This window comes from Nesoenas mayeri, assembly GCF_963082525.1.
Source record: "Nesoenas mayeri genome assembly, chromosome: 12".
NCBI classification, from domain to species: Eukaryota; Metazoa; Chordata; class Aves; order Columbiformes; family Columbidae; genus Nesoenas; species Nesoenas mayeri.
The window spans coordinates 8,142,450-8,162,507 of NC_137547.1; the positions used below are offsets into that span (position 1 = coordinate 8,142,450).

Genomic DNA, 20,058 nt, shown 5'->3' on the forward strand with positions numbered 1-20,058 from the left:
TCGGCATGGTAACAGACTCCTACAAACATGGTTTAAGGTTTTAAAAGTAGCATTTCTTATTCAGCACGGCGGCTGTCCCTCCCTAGGTCCGCCACCGGCCATTTGGGTATATATAGCTTATATTGACAGAAAAATTACATATTCGTTACAATTCTTGACAACCGTTAACATATTCCACGCCTATTCTAACACAAGCTATCTGTTTAAGCAATGCTAAGCAACATTCGTATGCTTCTCAGTTACCTGTTCTAAAGGAATATGTTATAAATCTCTGTCAATTTCAAGAACAGGGTATGATTACTAAGTACAAACATTCTATGGTTACAAGGTTGGTTAATTTTTAAAGGTTGCTGACTTAATGTTCTCCTAAACTATGAGTTCTAGAATTCCTTAAAATACAGTCTAGTAATTAGAAACACAGGTATCAACACCACGTCCTGCTCCCCCTTCTCCAGGGCATGGAGTCAGCGCCAGCCCCACCGATGGGACAGTGGGGACAGGGGCCGTGGCCGTGCCCAGGAACAGCTCTGAGCATGGGCACAGGCAGCAAACCAGTGGACAAACACAGAGAAAAGGACTTCTGGTTTTCTTAAAACAATTTATTATTTCAATTTTATATAAAAAACATACAATCAATTAATACTAGACCATTGCTGGCTTTCCAGCCCACATCAAACCCTTTTCCCATGATAAAAAAAATACAAACCACGACAACAGCTAAACACAGAATTCAGAATTTCAGTAAAGCCCTTTGATTTCTGAAAGCGCCTTTCATTGACTGCACAATAATTACACCTGGCACGACACAGAAGGAAATCATACCATAATCTGGGGTACAGAAAAATAGAAATCTGCCTGTGAGTATTTTATCAAATACAATTCCCTCATGTGAAGCACGCGATGGCACATCTTTGGTCTGCGTTTATCGTGGACCTCGCCTCACAGCTGCGGTGCCGGGGCCGCATTGCTCCTCCGGCACTGGGTTCGCGAACATGAGGTATTTTGGAAAGCGCCAGAAAATCTCTTTTCCCCCACAGTGAACGCCGGGAGCTGTTGGGGTCTGTCCCCTCCAGGGACGAGGAGCTGACCCTGCCCCACGTGGCCGGGAGCACCTCAGCTCCGGGACGCAGAATGGATTGAATGGTGCCGTGATGCCCAGAGCTGATGGGGGAGGAAACACACAGGCTCCCTAGAAAACCAAACCCCCCAGCCCTGGTGACCCCAGGTTTCCCCTGCACTGAATACAGGGGATGTGGACACCAGGCTGAGGGGGCGTGGAGAGGGTTCACCCCCCTGGGTGAAATCCAACACGAGTCCGGTGGGTGAAATGCGTTGAGCCGCCTGCGCAGAGCGGCTGCTGGCTGGGGGGGACCTGGGGATCCTAATCGTCCTCCTCCCCCCCGCCGTAGAGCTCCGCCAGCTTCTTGAAGCGGCTGCCCCAGTCGCTGAGGTAGTCGTAGTCCTGGTCACGGTCAGAGTCGGAGGAGTTGAGGGAGCTGAGCGAGGCGGCCTCCGAGCCGCTGCCCTCGTAGTCGAACACCAGCAGTGAGTCGTAGGGGGGAGCCGTGGGGTCTGTGTCGGCTGCTTTCAGGTTCTGGGGAAGCAGAGGGGTCAGTGCCTGTCCCCCTGTGCTGGGAACACCCCAATGGTCCCTGCATGAATGGGAACTCTCCCCGCCAGAGCACGGTGCGGGGTCAGGGCTCACCTCATCAATGAAGTTCCCGATCTCGTCAGGGTTGGCGGGACGGGGCCGGTACTGGGGGGCGGCCATCAGCGGGGGGGCCACATCATTACGGATCACCTCGGGGCGGGCGTCCAGGCCCCGGTGCAGCTGGCTCAGGTCATAGTCCTGGGGAGGGGGGGATAAGGACATGAGGGGATCACAGAATCACAGAATGTCCCAAGTTGGAAGGGACCCATAAGGATCATCGAGCCCAGCTTCTTGATGATGTTTGAAGGGTGGCCACGCGCACTGCTGTGCTGGGAGGACCACGGGCACCGGTGACCACAGTGGGGACAAGCAGGTCCACCACAGCCTCGCGCACCCCAGATGTCACAGAATCATTGAATCATTTTGGTTGGAAGAGACCTTCAAGATTATGAAGTCTGGCTGTTAGCCCAGAACTGTCACTAAACCATATCCCTGAGAACCTCATCCGTCTATCTCAGTGACCAAGGCCACCCCGCAGGGACCGGCGCAGGGTCCCACCTGGTCCTCCTCGCCACCACCTTCCTCGTCATAGTGGTACACGTTGTCCCGCATGTCATCCTCAGGCGGGAGCAGTGGCTCCTTCACCACCTTCCTTCGCCTGGCGAAGAGCAGCAGCAGCAGCAGCAGGACTGCAGGGGGGATAATTGGTGTCAGGGTGGTGGGATGGGGGTGTCCCTGTCCCCATCCCCCGGTACTCACTCAGCAGAGCCAGGATGCCCCCCAGGATGCCCAGGATGGCAGGGACGCCCAGTCCACCAGCGATGTATGCTCGCCGCTCGCAGTTCTTGGCTGGCCCTTCACAGTCGCACACCTGGGCCTTGACTGGTGTCATCTGCACCTTCCCCTGCCCGTCCGTCAGCTTCAGGAACAGGTTGTACTCGCCCGGCTCCAGCACCTTGTTCAGCGTCAGCACCACCAGGTCTGCCAGCAGAGAGGAGTTGGGCTCAGAAATGTGTCCTCACCTTGGGGACATCTTTGTCACCCGTGTGGGGCTCTGCACAGCCCCAGCCCGCTGCCCATCGCAGGGACCCGCACTGGCTGCTCTCAGGGAGCACAGAGAGATGAGGGGACCTGGGATCTGGACCTTAGAATCATCAAATAATTTTTGTTGGAAAAGACCCTCAAGGTAATTGAGGGGGTCCAACCGTGAACCCGTCCCTGGCACTACCCCACGTCCCTGAGAACCTCATCTCCAGCCTGTTCAACCCCTCCAGGGATGGTGACTCCACCACTGCCCTGGGCAGCCTGTTCCAATGCCCAACAGCCCTTTCCAGGAAGAAATTGTTCCCAAGATTCAACCTCAGCCTCCCCTGGCGCAACTTGAGGCCGTTTCCTCTGGTCCTAGTGCTTGTTCCTGGGGAGCAGAGCCCGACCCCCCCTGGCTCCAAGCTCCTTTCAGGCAGTTCAGAGATCAGAAGGTCTCCCCTCAGCTCCTGTTCTCCAGCTGAACCCCCCAGGTCCCTCAGCTGCTCCCATCACACTTGTGCTCCAGCCCCTTCTCCAGCTCCATTCCCCTCTCTCAACTTGCTCCAGCACCTCAAGGGCTTTCTTGTCATGAGGAATCCAAAACTGACCCCAGGATTTGAGATTTTTCCTCCCCAGTGCCCAGAACAGGGGGACCTTGCTCAGTGTCTCCTCACTGCCCCTCACACCAAGGGTGTGTGGCTCAACCAGACCCACTAACACCTACCTCGACCAGTCACCTCAACGGTCCAGTTGCTACCGGAGCCATGCTCCAGCACTGCCTTGAAGGGGTAGGTGTTGGGGGGCAGGTCCTTGTCCACAATGGTCAGCGTCTGCTTCTCAGGCTGCTGGTTGCAGATGTCAAAGTTCCGGGGCTCTGGCGTGGGCCCGTTGTCATTGACATCCTGGAGGAGGAGGAGCAGCGTCCCCGTGCCGGTGGCATCCGGCGCCCCTGCGGAGCCGGGGGTCAGTGCGGTGCCCAGGGAAGGGGTCCCTGCCCCGGGAGTTCCGGTGGGACACAGGCAGGTGGCAGCCCCGTCCCCAGGGGTGTGGCAGGACGCTGCTCACCGCTATCCACGGCCAGGACAATGGCCTTGTAGGTACTGTTGATGGCGTGCACCGACTCACGGTCTAGCGGCTGGGCCGCTGTGACAATGCCGGTCTCAGGGTTGATGGCCAGCCAGCCCGCGGGGTCACTGCCCATGCGGTACCTGGGAAGAGTGGGGGTCAGCAGGAGGATGCTTTGCAGGGTGGCAAGGGGCAGATGGCACAACCCCCCCACTCACGTGATTTTCTGCCTCTGGTCCTTATCGGGGTCCTGGGCCGTGTAGGAGGTGACCTGGTGGCCCAGTGGCAGGTCCTCCATCACGTCCACCTTCTTGACTGGCGGCATGAAGACGGGGGCTTCGTTCACATCCCCCACTATCACCTGGACACTGGCGGAGGAGAGCGGCAGCGGCACGGCAAAGGGGACGGCATTCTCCACTGTCACCAGAAGGTTGTACTGGCTCCTGCTCTCATAATCCAGGCCCTGGGAGAGAAGAGCCACAGTCGCACCCATGGGGAGGTCACCAGTGCTGGGGCAGCTGTGCGGCAGCAGAGCCCACCTTGGCGGTTTTCAGGATGCCGTCGTTGGTTTTGGGGTCAGTGGTGATCACGAAGCTGCCGTCCTGGTCCCCGCTCTTGATATGGTAGACGGCTTGCCAAGCAGGGGAGCCCTGCATGTCCCCGTCCGTCACGTGCAGCCGGGTCACCACCACTCCCACCTCATTCTCCTTCACCGTCCCCTCATACTGCAAGAGAGGGGACAGGGATGGTCACCCATGTGGTCCCAGGCGCCCCGTGGTGGGGGGACTCATGTTGTGGTGACGGGGGGAGGGCAGCGGTTGGCAGGAGCCGGCTCAGGTACCCTGGTGGGGTCGAAGATGGGAGGGTTGTCATTGGCGTCAGTGACTTCCACGATGGCGGTGGCAGTGGTAGCCAGGCCAGTGCCCTCCTGGTCCGCAGCCTGAATGATCAGCGTGTAGTTGGGGGTAGTCTGCAAGCCAAAATCACTCTGGTTAGGGCAGGAGTGGGGTCCAGCACATCCCTCTCCTCCAGGACAGCGCCTGCCTTCTCCTCCACCCTCTTCCAGCCACGGTGTTCACTGCCGACACAGACACTTGCCGACATCCCCATTGCCCACCCGCTCTGGGGCTCAGCAGGGCTGGGGGCCCTGTGACATCTCCAGCACAGATCCCTGACAGACTCGGGGCTGTGGCACCCCCAGAGCAGGGGATGGTGACCCAGGGATGGCAAATCCCCGAACTGTCCAAACCCCAGGGCTCCGACACCCCCAGGTCCTGTGGCCAGCCCTGCGGCAGAGCTGCCATGCAGCACAGCAGGACACGGCTAGGGCACCAACCTCCCGGTCCAGCCCCGTGCCGATGACACTGATGACACCTTTCTCTGGGTCGATGGTGAACATCTGCTGCACGCTCCTGGGCTCCTCGCTGATGATGGAGTAGCCAATGATGCCATTGTTCACAGTGATCCCATCGTCTGCATCCGTGGCGTTCACGGTCATCACGGATGTGCCTGGGCACAGGGACAAGGAGGGGAGGTTTTACTCATGGAACAAAACCCACTGGCCACCCCAGCACAGCTCTGCCCAGGGCTCTGCGTGGTCCCAGCTGTGAGGTCCCCACTTGCTGGTCCCCCACACACCCGGTTTTGCATTCTCCTCAATGTAGCCGACAAAGACTTGCTTGGTGAAGACGGGCCGGTTGTCATTCTGGTCTGTCACGGTGATGATGATCTCCATCGGGTCCTCCACGGGCTGCCCGTTGGCTGACACGGCGTGAGAGAAGAGCTGCCAGAGGCACCATCAGCACATGTGTCCCTGGGGAACATCCCCTCCCCACCCTGGTTCCCCACTCACCACGTATTTATCGATCTGCTCCCGGTCTAGCGGCTTCGTTACCTCCAGCCACCCCGTCTCACGCTCGATGGTGAAGACGCCCACAGGGGGAGTGTCTGCCCCCTGCCCCGTGATGCTGTAGTAAACCTTGGTCTCCTTGTCCTTGTTGGATTTGATCTGGGAATGGGGCACAGGGGGTTAGAGGGGTCACAATGCTCTCGGGACCCCCCTGACCTGCGCCCCATCCCCGCGGGGCTACGTACTTGCACCAGCTTCTTGGGGAAGGGCCCCCGCTCATTCTCAGGGCAGTTGATAGGGGGGATGACCCAGTCCCTCTTCTGCCGCTGGAGCCCATGACCATGCTCAGGGAAGGTCAGGACATCAGGTGCCGTGTCCTACAGTGATGAGGGCTCAGATTGGTGCCAGCACCTCGCTGAGCCCCGCACATGCTCCGTCCCAGCGGTGGTGACCCCGGGGAGAGGAGCTGCGCTTTACCTGCTGCTGCCACCACCTGTGCAGGGTCACCCTGGCCGAGTGCCTCTTGCCCGCAGTGTCCCAGGCCTGGACGGAGAAGCTGATCTCCCCCTGCTGGAGCTGCAGAGGTCGGGTGGCAAAGATCACGCCGTCCCTGCTCACGTTGAACCGCTTGTCGTCCGAGAGGATCACGGCAGATTGCTGCTTGTCACAGTCCCTAAAACTCACTGGGGACAGGGACAGCGAGTGGGCAGGGGGTCTTGGTGCTACCCCAGGGAGAGCTGGTGAGGGCAGGGTTGGGGCCCAGGCACCATGGTCCAGGCAGGCAGCAGGACAATGTGATACAGGTGTATGTGGCACTTCCATGGCTCAGAGGCCCGGGCGGATGGTGGGGTCGCAGGTGCATCCCCATCTATAGTACTGCATATGGCACATCCCTGTGCACGGTGCATCCCTGTGGCACAGCACATCCCTATGCATGGCATGTCACCACTGCCATGTCTATGGCAGCGGGCAGAGGGTGCTACTGCTCCCACCGCTTTTCAAACAAAAACAAGGGCAGCACCCGCTCACCTGCGTGGGCACCCAGCCTGGGCCCTGGGGGCTGATCCACAGGGCACTGCAGGCCAGTGGGTGCCCCAGGGCCTTGGGACCTGAGGGGGGTCCTCAAACCCTTGCGTGGCCAGGGACCACGGCCACACATCTGCAGCAGGCACAGCCCAGGCTGTGGGAAGGGGACACCAGCCTGTGCTGGCCCTGCTGCACAGGTCAGCAGCTGGGACACCCAGCCTGCCCCGGCACCACCAACACCTCTGCTGCACGGTCCCTGGGGATACTGGGGGCAAACAGTGTCCTGGTGGCACCAGCCTGGCAGCCTGCTGGGGCGTGGAATGAGCCGCGATCGGCCGCGGGAGCCGTGGTGAGCTCTGAGATAGCACCGCAGCGTCACAGGCATCACATGAGCTGGGGCCGCACTGCCGGAGCCACCGAACAAACACCCTTTGTCTGGGCGATGGTTTGTTTGTGCCCGTGGCACCGAGGCTGAGGGCCCCACCAGCACGGCCATGACCGGCCCCAGTGTGACCCACACAAAGCGGGAAAGCAACATTCCAGGGTGGAAACAGTGAGGTACGGCCAGATGCCGGACACGAGGCCATTGCCAGGGCTGGTGCCACTATTGCCGGGGCCAGTACCACAGCCCGGGGGGCTACATCAGCCCACAAGCAACCCAGGAATTTGGTGGTGGCAGCAGGATGGTGGCAGGCGGGGAGCGATAGTCGAGCTCTGGGCTGCCCCCTGCCCACCACGGTGCCCCCAATCCAGCCTGGGCAGCCAAGGAGGACCCGCCGGCACAATGCCAGCCCAGCCTGGCCCCGCGGCGCAGCCCCCGGCACAGGCTGTGGCAGCCGGTGGGGCTGGCCGGGCAGGAACGTGCTGAGACAGGTCAGGTGCTGCCACAGCGGGGGCTGGTGGTGGGGAAAGGCACCTAGCACCCACAGGTGCAGGCGCGGAGATTGGCACTTGGGTCCTGGCACTGTGCCGGATGGGTGCAGCGAGGGGGCAACGCTCAGACTTCAGCCCCACGCTGGGTGCAATGGATGCTGGCTACTCAGCCCCACATCAGATGGGTGCAATGGGTGCTCCACCCCATGCTGGATGGGTGCAATGAGCACTGGGTGCTCAGCCTTACACCAGATGGGTGCAATGAGTGCTGGGTTCTCAGCCGCACACTGGGTGGTTGCAATGAGCGCTGGGTGCTGAGTGCAATGAGCGCTTGGTGCTGAGTGCTTGCTCTCCCTCTTCCCCCCCTGGCCATGCACAACCTGTTTTTCCAGCTCCTGGGCTGGTTGCAGCCAGCCTTCCCAACCATCCCTCCCATCGCGCCCCCGGCGCCGGGCCCCTCTCCCCTGCAGGAGCAGTGGGGCGGGAGGTGAGGGGAGCTGTGGGGGTCCTTTGGGGGGATCCCCCCTTCCCAACCCTCACCACCACCCACAGGTGCTGGGACCGCCAGACCCCCTGCGTCACAGCTGTGGCAGGGAGATGAGACTCGCACCTGGATGGGGACCAGGGCAGCCCCCCAAGTCACCCTACGTCCCATGGTGTGTCACCGGGGCTGGGGACAGGCTGAGTCAAGGGCAGAGCCGAGTGTCACCATCCTGGCAGTGCCCACTCTGCCTGGGTTGTGCAAGCACAGCTGAGCTGGGACAGGAGACAGTGGTGGGGAAGTGGGGGGGTCACGTCACCCCGTGGGCAACCAGGGCAAAGGCACCATGAGTGGCACGTCCCGCTGACACACCCGCTGACGTCACCCCGGTTTCACCGTGACACCAGGCTCTCCAGGTTCCCCCGCCCAAGGCTGACTGGGGAGCGTCCCAGCCTGCGTCATGTCCCATGGGCCAGAGAGGCTGCTCACCCCAACCCAGAGACCCCCCACCTGCAGAGGGGGACACGAGGCCAGGCAGAGCTGCAGGGTCCCAGCCTGGCCCCGGGGACACCGTGGGCCCCGCGCAGCCGTTTGCCTCCCTGGCCTGTCCAGACCTGTCGGAGGGAAAACACCGTGCTCAGCTCATCAGCCTAATTACAGGCTGGCTTCTCAGCTCGGCCTCTCCACCAGCTTTGATGTGCTGTGTGGCATGGGGGGCAGTGGGGCTGAGCACCCTCTGTGCATGTCCCCCCCATGGCTGGGCATCGCCGTGGCACAGCCAGGCATCACTGTGTTGGCACAAGGCCCGGACACCGATGCCCATCCCCTTCCCTCCTCCCACGCCCCATCTCCATCTGGGACCCGAAACTGGAAGTTTTGGTGCTGGGATGGGAGATTTCCAGCTCAGCCCTGTGTGGCTGGGAGACACCGGGGACCTGTGGCCACCCATCACCCTGGTATTGGGCACGGCTCTAGTGACACAGGCTGCTGCAACAGGCAGCTTCGTTAATGATCAACCAGAAAGCTAACGAACGGGCAATTCCTGAGGTGTGGGGCAGGGTGCAGCTTGATACCCAGAGCCCAGGCAACTTCCAGAGCTGGGGGGGTTTGGGAGCCCCCGGCATGGTGCTCTGCGGCTCCAACTGCCCCCAGCAGACTGATGCCAGCCCCACATCAACCATTAACCAGCGCAGATGGCAACAGCCCAAGGCTGCAGCCAGCTACCACGCAGCCTCAGCACCCACAGATCACAGGGTGGGGATGTGCAGGGCACCCCAAAGCAGCAATGGGTCCCCAGCACCCACTTCCTCAGGCACATCTTCCCCCAGTGCCTCCCCAACGCCCCAAAGCCACCAGAGCCACACAGGCAGGCCTCAGCACCAACACCTGCCACGCCAGGATGTGGATCTCCTGCTGGCACGGTGACATGCCACCAAGCCCTGGGATGGCTGTGCTGGGAGCTCAGCTCCATGGCTGTGGAAGGTGCTGGGACCCCAAGGCGGGCGAGGCGCGGGGAAGGACAGGCGCCTGCGCAGCCCCACGCCCCGGCTGCCAGTCCCGACAGGTCTGCGCCGCCTGAGTCAGCGCCGCCCGCGCCGGCGCACCCCAGGGAGAGGCACCCGCTGCCCCCGCACCTCGACACCGGCCTGCCGCGCTGGAGCACCCGCGCTGCCCCGGCCCCACCGCCCTGCATGGACACAGCCGCGGCTCTGACCCCAGTGCCACCTGCGGCGGTGTGCACCGAGCCTGTCACCACGGCCCTGTCCCCACGGCCACCCAGAGTCAGGCAGAGACTGTCCCTATTGCCACCCCAGCACCATATGGACACAGAGCCACGGCTTTGTCCCCCGTTGATGACTCCAGTGCCATGCACCCTGCCTGTCCCCGTAGCCTTGGCTCTGTCCCCATGGCCAGCCTGTCCCCACACACAGCCAGTCCCCACGGCCACCCCATCCCCACGGCCTTGGCTCTGTCCCCATGGCCACTCCATCCCCAAGTACCCGGCCCATCCCCACACACCCAGCCTGTCCCCACGGTCCCCAGCTCACCTCGTCCCAGCTTCTGTCCCGCCGCCACGCTGTCCTGCAGCACGGTGAGGGCGAAGGTCTCTGTGGTGAAGCTGGGCTGGCATGGAGCTGCCTGCTCGCACAGCCGGGGGCTGGCCTGCCCAGGGAGAGGGGTTAGCACCGGGCAGGGTCCCACGGTCCCAGGCAGGGTCCCACGGTCCCAGGAAGGGTCCCACGGTCCCAGGAAGGGTCCCACGGTCCCAGGAAGGGTCCCACCGCCCCGGGCAGGGTCCCAGGGTCCCGTCCCTCACCTGTAGCAGGAGGAGCGGGAGGCAGAGCAGGGCCGGACAGAACCCCCGCCGCCCCATGGCTGCCGGTGCCACTGCGGTGCCGGAGGGATTGAGGCGCCGCCGCCGCGGATCCGCAGGTGAGTCCGGTCCCGGTGCCAGTCCCGCCCCGCAGGTGCCGGCCCCACCCCGGGGGACCCGCCCCGCCGGGAGGCGGTGCCGCCCCGCCCGGCCCCGCTCCCCGCTCCCCCCGGTGTCCCGGTCCCCGCCGTGCAGCCCCCGGGCCGCGGGAGCTCCGTGGGTGCCCGTCCGGGGCTGCGGGGGGGACAGAGCACGGCCGGCACCGGGCACGGAGCCAGCGGGAGCTTCCGGGGCTGGGAGTGCCGGTGCTGAGCCCCCAGCCCGGGGCAGCAGGCACAGAGCGGCAGGGTCAGCGCCCTGCCCGTGCTCCCTGCACTAGCCCTGCACCCCGTGGGGACAGGGGCGCCCTGCGGGAGCCCCCACTGCTGTGGGGCCATGGGTGCAGTGGTGCAGCTGAGCCTGTGGGTACCAGGCAGGGAACAGATGGGGGCTGCTGCAGGCAAGGGGGACCAGGCTGGGGGAGTCACAGTGGGGCTGGGGTCAGCACCAACCCCTAGGGAGGGAACCAGCTCCCCAGCGATCTGTCCCAGGGCACAAAGCCACACAAAGGCTGGAGCATCTAAAAAACCCACATTCTTTATTAAAACTTACACCAGCACCCGCTCACCTGATCCGTAGCATCACACTACTTTATTTCATACATTAAAAGAAAAAAAAACAAACCAGAAAAAAAAACAGGAGAGGAAGGTGAGGGGGCTGCCGCCAAGGCAGGGAGCGTGGTGGGAGGGGGCAGCCCCAAGGCACGGGCAGAGGTAAGGCATGGGGCAGAGGGGCAGCGGGGCTGGGGCATCCTAATCATCCTCCTCCCCCCCGCCATAGAGCTCTGCCAGCTTCTTGAAGCGGCTGCCCCAGTCGCTGAGGTAGTCGTAGTCCTGGTCGCGGTCAGAGTCGGAGGAGTTGAGGGAGCTGAGCGAGGCGGCCTCCGAGCCACTGCCCTCGTAGTCGAACACCAGCAGTGAGTCGTAGGGGGGAGCCGTGGGGTCTGTGTCGGCCGCTTTCAGGTTCTGGGGAAGCAGAGGGGTCAGTGCCTGTCCCCCTGTGCTGGGAACATCCCAATGGTACCTGCGTGGCCGGGGTCAGGTCTCACCTCCTCGATGAAGGTGCCGATGTCGTCGGGGTTGGCGGGGCGGGGCTGGTACTGGGGGGCTGGCAGAAGGGTGGGGGCCACGTCATTGCGGAGCAGCACATCAGGGCGGGCGTCCAGGCCCCGGTGCAGCTGCCGCAGGTCGTAGTCCTGGGGGGGACATGATGGAGAAGGGCAGGGTCAGGCTGCCTGTGCTGGCACCAACCCCCCAGCCCTCCAGCACACCCACCTGGTCCTCCTCCCCACCGCCCTCCTCCCCATAGTAAAAGATGTTGTCCCGCGTGTCATCCTCAGGCAGCAGCAGCGGCTCCTTCGTCACCTTCCTCCTCCTCACAAAGAGCAGCAGCAGCAGCAGGATGACTGTGGGGAGCACCAGCATCAGTGGGGACATGTCACCCCTCTCTGCCCCATGTGGGGTGTAGCCCCTCAGCACCGGAACCACAGGACCCCCCACTCACGCAGCAAAGCCAGGAGGGCACCGAGGGCGGCGAGGACGATGGGCAAGCCGGTGGCGGGCTGCGATTTCTGGGCACAGCTCTGCACCAGCCCCTCGCAGTCGCAGACCCGTGCGGTGATGGTGGTGAGCTGGGCTTTGCCCGGCCGGTCAAAGAGCCGCAGGTAGATGGTGTAGAGCTCTGGCTCCAGTGGTGCCACCAGCCGCAGGGTGACGGTGTCATCTGCACAAGACCAGCACCGTGGGTGACCCATGTTGATGTGCAACAGTAATGCCACCACAGCACAGCCCATGTTGCGCTGAGCATTCTCCTGGCATTACCTTTGTCACCGACCTCCACAGCCCAGCTGTCCCCCGAGCCGTGGCTGAGCTCAGCGCGGAAGGGGCCGGTGTTGGGGGGCAGGTCCCTGTCAGTGATGGTGAGGACCTGGGGCTGGGGGCTGCGGTTGCAAATGGTGATGTCCCGGGGCTCAGCCTCAGGGCCATGGTCGTTCACGTCAAGCAGGGTGAGGAGGAGAGTGCCAGTGCCTGTGGTGGGCGGCAAGCCTGCAGGGGGGAGTGATGCTGGAGGGGGGATCTCCAAAACCAACACCCTCATGGGGACAGGGGTGCCCCGAGCAGGGGACAGGCAGCCCCATCACCGCTCCGTGCCGGAGCCGGGATGTGGTTCCTGGTGCTGGCAGCACGTGTCCCTCACGCGGGACGGCAGGAACAAGGGCCCTTTTCATGGCCCTCACCATCATCCACCGCCAGCAGCACGGCAGCGTAGGTGCTATTCTTGGCAAACGGCGACTCGCGGTCCAGGTGGTCCCGTGCCGTCACGAGGCCGTTCTCGGGGTGCACAGCCAGCCAGCCCGCCGGGTCGTGCCCCATCAGGTATCTGGGGGCAGAGGGGAGCTGGTGATGCGGCAGGGTTGACAGGGACCCCCCACCCCGGACTTGACCTCAACCTCATCCCCACTCACTTGATCCTCTGTCCCTGGGCCGTGTCGGGGTCCCGCGCAGTGCAGGAGGCGAGGGTCTGCCCCGGTGGCACGTCCTCCGGCACTCGGGCCAGCTGCACCGGTGGCTCAAACACGGGCGCCTCGTTGACGTCCTCCACATTGACCGTCACTGTGGCGGTGGCCGTGGGCAGCTTCACGGCGAAGGGGGCCTCGTTGGTCACAGCCACGTGGAGCACAAACTGCTTCTTGGACTCGTAGTCCAGACCCTGGGAGAGCGGAGGGGACGGGCAGCACCCTGCTGTGGGCAGCAAGGGGGGGACATGGAGGGGACACCCACCTTGGCGGTGCGGAGGACGGCCTCATTGCTGGCGGGGTCAGTGACGATGGCGAAGGCTCCCCCCTCATTGCCGCGCAGAATGGAGTACACAGCTCGCCACGCAGGCGTGTTCAGCTCGTCCAGGTCGGTGACAGCCAGCCGGGCCACCTCCCGCCCGGCCGCATTCTCCGGCACAGCTGCCTCATACTGTGGGTGTGCGGCACCGTCAGTGCTGCAGCCCGGTGGGCACTAGCCTAGCCCCGTCCCACGGGGACATGGTCCCACTGGGGTTGCCCCACATTACCGTTTTGGGGTCAAACTCGGGGGCGTTGTCATTGACGTCTGCAATCTCGATCACGGCCAGCGCTGTCGTGGTCAGCCCCTCGCCATCCAGGTCAGCCGCCTGCACAGTCAGCGTGTACTCCCGCACGCGCTGCGGTAGACAGACAGACAGACACAGTGTCAGTCCCACCTAGGTCCAGGGCTGACCCCCCACAGTGCCGCAGAGCCCACCTCCCGGTCGAGGCCACTGGCAATGACACTGAGGGTGCCGGTGGCCTTGTTGATGGTGAACATGTGAGGATGGGGCTCCCGTGGCTCCTGGCTGAGGATGGAGTATGCGATGACACCGTTGTAGGTCTCCACCGCATCATCTGCGTCCGTGGCCATCACTTGCATCACGGAGGTGCCTGAGAACAGGACGTTGCAGTGAGTGGGGGGACGGGCACCCACGTCCCCCACAGGGATGGTCCCAGGGTTCTCCCCAAGGGATGCGGCACGGGCTCCTACCTGGCAAAGCGCCCTCAGGCACGGAGCCCCTGAAGATCTCCTGCGTGAACTGGGGCTTGTTGTCATTCTGGTCTGTCACTGTCACTATGATCTCCATGGGCTCCTCTACCGGTTTGCCATTCTCAGACACAGCATGGGACAAGAGCTGGAGGGCGGAGGGGTGAGCTGAGGGGCCAGCATGGCACACTGGCACACCATGGCACATGGTGGCAGGGACCTACATGGTACTTGTCAATGCGCTCCCTGTCCAGCGGCTGCGTCACCTTCATCCAGCCCGACTCTTTCTCGATGGTGAAGACACCCTCGGGGGGGGCGTCTGCCCCCTGCCCTGTGATGCTGTAGAAGATCTTGGTGTCTTTGTCCCGGTTGGATTTGATCTGGGAGGAGACATGGGGGGTTCAGTCCCTCTGCACCCCCAGCCCCAATGCAGGGGAATGGCCACCACCAGCATCTCTCCCAACCTCGACGTGTGCAGCCATGCTTAGCCCCCACCCAGACTGACCCCCCCCATACCTGAACCAGCTTTTTGGGGAAGGGGCCCCTCTCATTTTCAGGAACCTTGATGGGGGGGATCACCCAATCCCTCTTCCGCCTCCTGGGAGCAGCACGAGCCCTGGGTAGCTCCTGCGGGACAGGGGCGTGTGAGGGTGCAGCCAGCAGGGGGTCAGGGGATGGGGAGGGAGCAGATGGGCAGCGTTACCTGGGGGGAGCGCCTGCTCCGCACGGGGACAGGGGCAGGGTCTGGCTGACCGGTGGCATCCCGGCGGGGGACAGCAAGCACCCTGCCTGCCCCCAGCAGCTGCACAGGTCCCCCGTCCTCCTGCACCCCAACATGGGGCTCCTCGGTCCCATATAGCCCCACGCAGGCCCCGGAGCTCGCTGTGGGAGGGCACAGGGTCAGGGTGGATGGGGAGACCTGTCCCCCAGCCCCTCACGGCAGCAGCCCCACGACCCTGCGACCCCCCCGAGCCTCCCGAGGCAGATCAGGTCAGGCAGGGGATGCCGGGAGCAGCACAGGAGCGCGGAGGTTTCGGCTTTTGTTTCATTGATGACGGGAAATTCCTGGGCAGGCAGGGCCCTGCTCCAGCCTCCCACCTGGTGTGTCACCCCCCTCGGGGCTCCCAGCGCCCCCATCCAGCATGTCACCCTCCAACAGGCTCCCAGCCCCCCATGGCCTGGACATGGGGCACAGCACGGGCCCCCCCCCCCAGGACCGCGCTGCATCCCCCGTGCTGGACACAGCCCAGCTCCCTGCACCCCCAGCCGGGCACAGGATTAGGGGATTAGTGGAGCTAAACCAGCTCCGCCGGCAGCAAGAGGCCATGAGAGCTGGGAGGGGACAGGGAGTGGGGCTGGGGGGCTGCGGGAGCAGGGGAAATGTGGAGCGAGCTAAGGGGAGCTGTGCCCCACGGCTGCCCCATATTGCGACGGGGAGTGAGCCCCAGGGCGATGGTGGGGTCCCTTGTCCCATGCTGGGCGCAGCAGCCGTGCCTGGAGGGCAGCACTGAGGGCCCCTCCCAGCCGCGATGGCTTTGATAAGGGACATCAGCAGGGCTGGAAGGGACCCAGCCAGGCCGGCAAGTGGGGCTGGGGCATGAGGAGCCCGGGGGAGCCCCAAACACCCACCACAGGGAGCCCCTGGCACCCGCCATGGGGACCCCACCAAAGGCTGGGCGGCACAGGAGGGTCCAGGTCCGCAGCCTCGCTGCAGCCCCCTCAGGGGGCCAAACCCCGCTGTGCCCTGAGCGTCCCCCCATGCAGAGCCCCTGTGGCACTGTGTCCGGTGGAGCTGCACGGCTAGTGTCAGGGCCATGTGCTGCCAACCGAGGGGGTTTTGAGGGTTTTGCAGTGGCGTGGCCAGACCCCAGCCCCTGCCCGCGCGGGCTCCCGGCAGAGCCCAGCTCCGGCCCGCGGCCTGGCAGGAGCTCCCGCTGTGCTCGGTCAAAGCAGCAGAATGTGGCACCCGAAGGTCAGGGCCTCTCCTGGCACGGTGAGAGCACTTAGGGCCGGGAAAAGCTTTTAGTGCTCCGCAGCCATTAGGCGATCGCTGGCTTTGGCTGCCGTTCCCGAGCAGCGTCGCTCCCCCAGGACACTGACAAGCAAATGGGGCAAACAGGCCCAGGCAACACGCGCTGCCCCAGCCCCAGGGCATCACCGGCACCGAGCCCCTGCCTGGCCTGGGGCCAGGCCAGCTGGACTCTGCAGCCCACGGCACCCGCTCCTGCCCATGGCTGCAGAAGGTGGCCCCGGGGCACCCAGCCCTATCGCCAGCCCGGCGCTGGGCACCCACCCTGTGGGGATCCAGCCCTACCCCAATGGGTGCCCCACGGCTGAACCGCAGGCGCCAGCATCAGCCACCACCATCCCCAGTGGGGCCAGACAGGCAGGTTGGGCATTACCAGCCCTGCTGCTTGGGGCACCATCAGTCCCACGGCCCAGACCCGCTGCTGTGGGAGCACCACCAGCCCCACGGCCCAGTCTTAGGAAGGGGCAGCCCCATAGCCCAGCCCACAGCCCTATAACACAGGAGCCTGGCCAGCCCCACAGCTCAGCCCCACAGTCAGTGAAGAACTTGCCCCATGCCCCAAATCCCTGCCAGCCCCACACCTGGGGCAGTACCAGCTCCTCACAAAGAACAGATCCCGGCCCGGGGGCGTACAGCCGGCCCTACGTCCCTCCCCAGGATCCAGCCCCACGGCCCCACGAGCACAGCCGACCCCAGATCCAGTCCCACAAGCCGGGGGACAGTGTGGGGCCGAGCACCGCAGCGAGGTGGGACCCCCCCACCGCCCCGCATCCGGGGGCACGGCCTGCCCGCCCCACCGGCGCCCCGGACCCGACCCCGACTGCAATCCCGATCCCGCTCCCGATCGCGGTTCCGATTGCAACCCCGGTCCCCGCACGGCCGGTGTCCCCACCGCGCATCGCAGGAGTCCCGGGGGGCCGAGAGGAGCCGCGCCCCGACGGCGCCGGTTACCTGGTGCTGGGAGCGGCTCACGGCGCAACCCCAGGTGGACGCACGGCCGGGCCGGGGGAGCGGCAAGCGCGGTGGCCGCCGGCAGGAGCGGGAGAAGGAGGAGGATGAAGAGCGGGCAGAGCCCGGAGCGCAGCTCCCGCATGGCCCGTCCGCTGCCGCTGCCGCCGCTCCGGTCGCCGCCCGCCGCGCCCCGCCCCGCTGAAAGGCGCCGCTCCAGGTGAGGCGGCAGCCGCGCAGGTACCGCCCCGCCCCGCCCCGGAGAGCAGCCCCGGTCCCTCAGTTACCCCCCCAGAACCCTCCGTTCTTCCGTGCTGCGGCCCCGGTGCCTCCAGCCCCCGCCGCTGCTCCTCCGGTAACTCCGCGAGGCGCCCGAGACACCGCCCGGGCATCCCGGGATCTCCGGGCGTCTTCCCGATATCGCTGTGTGTCTTTCCATGTGCCTCCGGTACCTCCGGACGCCCCCGGGCACCCCGGTACCTCCGCGATAACCCCACGTTCCACTGCCCCGCGGGCTCCCCGGCCCCGGTCCCGGCCCCATACCGGGGCTGAGTCCCACCCAGTGCGACCTGTACCCCCACCCGGTACCGGGTTGCAGCTCTTGGGGACCCCCGAGGACCTCCCACACCCGGCGACCTGGCACCCTGCAGCGGGGGCTCCCCCAGCACCCCTGGGCCCACTCTGACGGGAGGTTCGGAGTGCTCTCCACCCTAGGGGGTCCCATCGGGCACCAGCCGCAATGCTACTCCCTCCCCAGCACCCGGGAGGGCCCAGCCGGTCCCGAGCATCACCTGGCGGTGGCACCGCACTGGCAGTGGGGGCTATGAGGGTACAACGGAAGGGGCTCAGCTCCTCGGGGTATTCTCAGCACCCCACAGTGCATCGGAGTGCTGGTGAGGGATGCCTGGTGGGCCTGGAGCCCCCTCCCGAGTTTGGGTGCATGGAATCCCTAGAGTGAAGAGGGACCCTGGGGTGGGGCCACGTGTGCACCCCAACCCAGCTGCGGTGGGGTGTCCTGTGGCCCCTCTGGGGCTCCTGGGGTCCGTCACCACCCAGCCTGGAGCAGCATGTTGTCCGCTGGCCCCGTGCCAGTCGCCCCAGGCTGGCAGCAGCAGCTGGCCCCCCCTGCACGTCCTGGCACCCGTGGGCTGGCGCTCAGCTGTCCTGGCAGGTCTTGGCCAAGGTCACGGCAGCTGTAGGGAAGGTCCCAGCCAGGGCAGCCAGAGCCATGTCACCCTCCAGCTTCACCTTCCTCTTCTTCCTCCTTCTGCCGGTAGGATCATCCCGATGCCTGTCTGCGGTGTGGGGGGGCAGAGGGACAGTCCCTCCAGCCCCTCGGCAAAGCTCCACGGCCCCTCAGCCCCGCTCTCTGTCCTACAGGGGGTGCTGACCTTTGCCGAGTGCCATGGGCTCTGGCGGCAGAAGAGGGACTGGGTCATCCCCCACATCCACTGGCCTGAGAAAGAGCAGGGGCCCTTCCCCAAGAAGCTAGTGCAGGTATGTGGCCCCGCGGGGATGGGGCGCAGGGCAGGTGGGTCCCTGGGGCACTGCGACCCCTCTAACCCCCCTGTGCCCCCTCCCCAGATCAAATCCAACAAGGACGAGGAGACCAAGGTTTACTACAGCGTCACAAGGCAGGGGGCGGACACTCCCCCTGTGGGCGTCTTCACCATCGACCGTGAGACGGGGTGGCTGGAGGTGACGAAGCCGCTGGACCGAATGCAGATGGATAAATATGTTGTGAGTGGGGGGCCGGGGTGGAGAGGGGACAGTCCCTGGGGACACATGTGCTAATGGTGCCTCTGGCAGCTCTTCTTCCACGCCATATCGGCCAACGGGCAGCCCGTGGAGGACCCGATGGAGGTCATCATCACCGCAATGGACCAGAATGACAACCGGCCCGTCTTCACCCAGTCGGTTTTCCGCAGCACCGTGCTGGAGGGGGCTGAGCCGGGTGAGACTGATGCTGCCGAGCAGGAGGCAGAACCAGGGTGGTGGTGGGGAGATGGGGGAAGTGTCACCAGTAACCATCCACCCCAGGCACCCCCGTGCTGCAGGTGGTGGCCATGGACGCCGATGGCACTGTGAGCTCCAGCAACAGGGTTGTGGTCTACTCCATCCTGCACCAGACACCAGACCAGCCCCAGATGTTTGCCATCAACGGCAGCACCGGGGTGATCTCCGTGGCAGTGGCAGGGCTGGTGGCACAGGTGAGCCTTAGGCTCGGCCCGTCACCCACCCGCATGCCCAGTCTGGCTCTTGCCCCCCATTTGGGGGTGACACTGTCTCTCCCTGCAGGCTGTCCCTGAATACACCCTGGAGATCCAGGCTGTCAACCCGGAAGGTTCTGGGCTGCGGGCCACTGCCACTGCCCACATCAAAGTGCAGGTGAGGCGCTGAGCCCACCCCCACGCACCCCGGCAGCGGACGGGCAGGTGAGGCTGCAGTGAAGCCGTTGCCTGCTCTTGGCAGCCCCCACCATCTGCCCAGCTGCTGCGGCACTGACGTGCTCCAGGCACTTTCCAGGCTGGGATGGCAGCTCCGCCGCGGCTCCTCCTGGCCTGGCTCCCCAACGTCCCGCCAGGCTCTAGTCTGCCAGCCCCAGGGCTGCGGTGCTGCCGGAGCCTGGGTGCCGGCGGGGCTCCCAGGCGCACCTCCCAGGGGGAAGCCACCTGCATTGGCTCAGCCCAGCTGGGGAGGAGCGCCTGGTGCTGCTGCAGCCCCACACCGGGATAGCGGCATCCAGCCTTGTCAGCTCTGTGGGGAAAGGCTGCGGTGCCAGGACGGGCTGCCAGACGAGGGGATGGCATTTTGCGCGGTGTTGCCCTGCCCGAGTGGGGCAGAGGAGAGCCAGGTAAGCAGCCGGGCACCCTTGTTGTTGTTGTTGTGCCTCTCTGGTGTCCCCGCTTCAGCCAGTAGTCGAGGCCCAGAGCTGGTGCCAGGACAGCAGCAGGAGCTGGTCCCGCTCCAGGCAGGCAGCCCAGCCCTGCCCATCTGGCAGCGGCCCCAGAGCCGCAGGACCAGCCCCCGGGCTGTGCTCCCACCCAGCGATGGTTAGTGGCCCTTGGCCCTGGGCAGCTCTGGAGCACTTG

At 64.7% G+C, this 20,058-nt stretch overlaps 2 protein-coding genes across 2 annotated transcripts; both read right to left on the reverse strand.

The window, feature by feature from the left end:
• Positions 1-1,381: 1,381 nt before the first annotated feature.
• Positions 1,382-10,345, reverse strand: CDH1 (cadherin 1; the record flags this gene model as incomplete). The annotated part of the gene is made up of 16 exons (XM_080352131.1): positions 1,382-1,594; positions 1,706-1,849; positions 2,210-2,340; positions 2,411-2,632; positions 3,402-3,626; positions 3,743-3,885; positions 3,961-4,205; positions 4,282-4,467; positions 4,584-4,712; positions 5,079-5,251; positions 5,381-5,525; positions 5,595-5,750; positions 5,837-5,968; positions 6,069-6,274; positions 10,020-10,134; positions 10,289-10,345. The coding sequence occupies 16 exons, from the start codon at positions 10,343-10,345 to the stop codon at positions 1,382-1,384; spliced, it is 2,622 nt and encodes an 873-aa protein (XP_080208257.1).
• Positions 10,346-10,689: 344 nt separating this feature from the next.
• On the reverse strand, positions 10,690-17,111 carry CDH3 (cadherin 3; the record flags this gene model as incomplete). Its single annotated transcript, XM_080352190.1, has 15 exons — positions 10,690-11,409; positions 11,493-11,639; positions 11,719-11,849; positions 11,948-12,166; positions 12,265-12,489; positions 12,681-12,823; positions 12,909-13,153; positions 13,225-13,410; positions 13,508-13,636; positions 13,717-13,892; positions 13,993-14,137; positions 14,214-14,369; positions 14,506-14,616; positions 14,693-14,871; positions 16,970-17,111. The coding sequence occupies 15 exons, from the start codon at positions 17,109-17,111 to the stop codon at positions 11,197-11,199; spliced, it is 2,547 nt and encodes an 848-aa protein (XP_080208316.1). The 3' UTR covers positions 10,690-11,196.
• Positions 17,112-20,058: the final 2,947 nt, after the last annotated feature.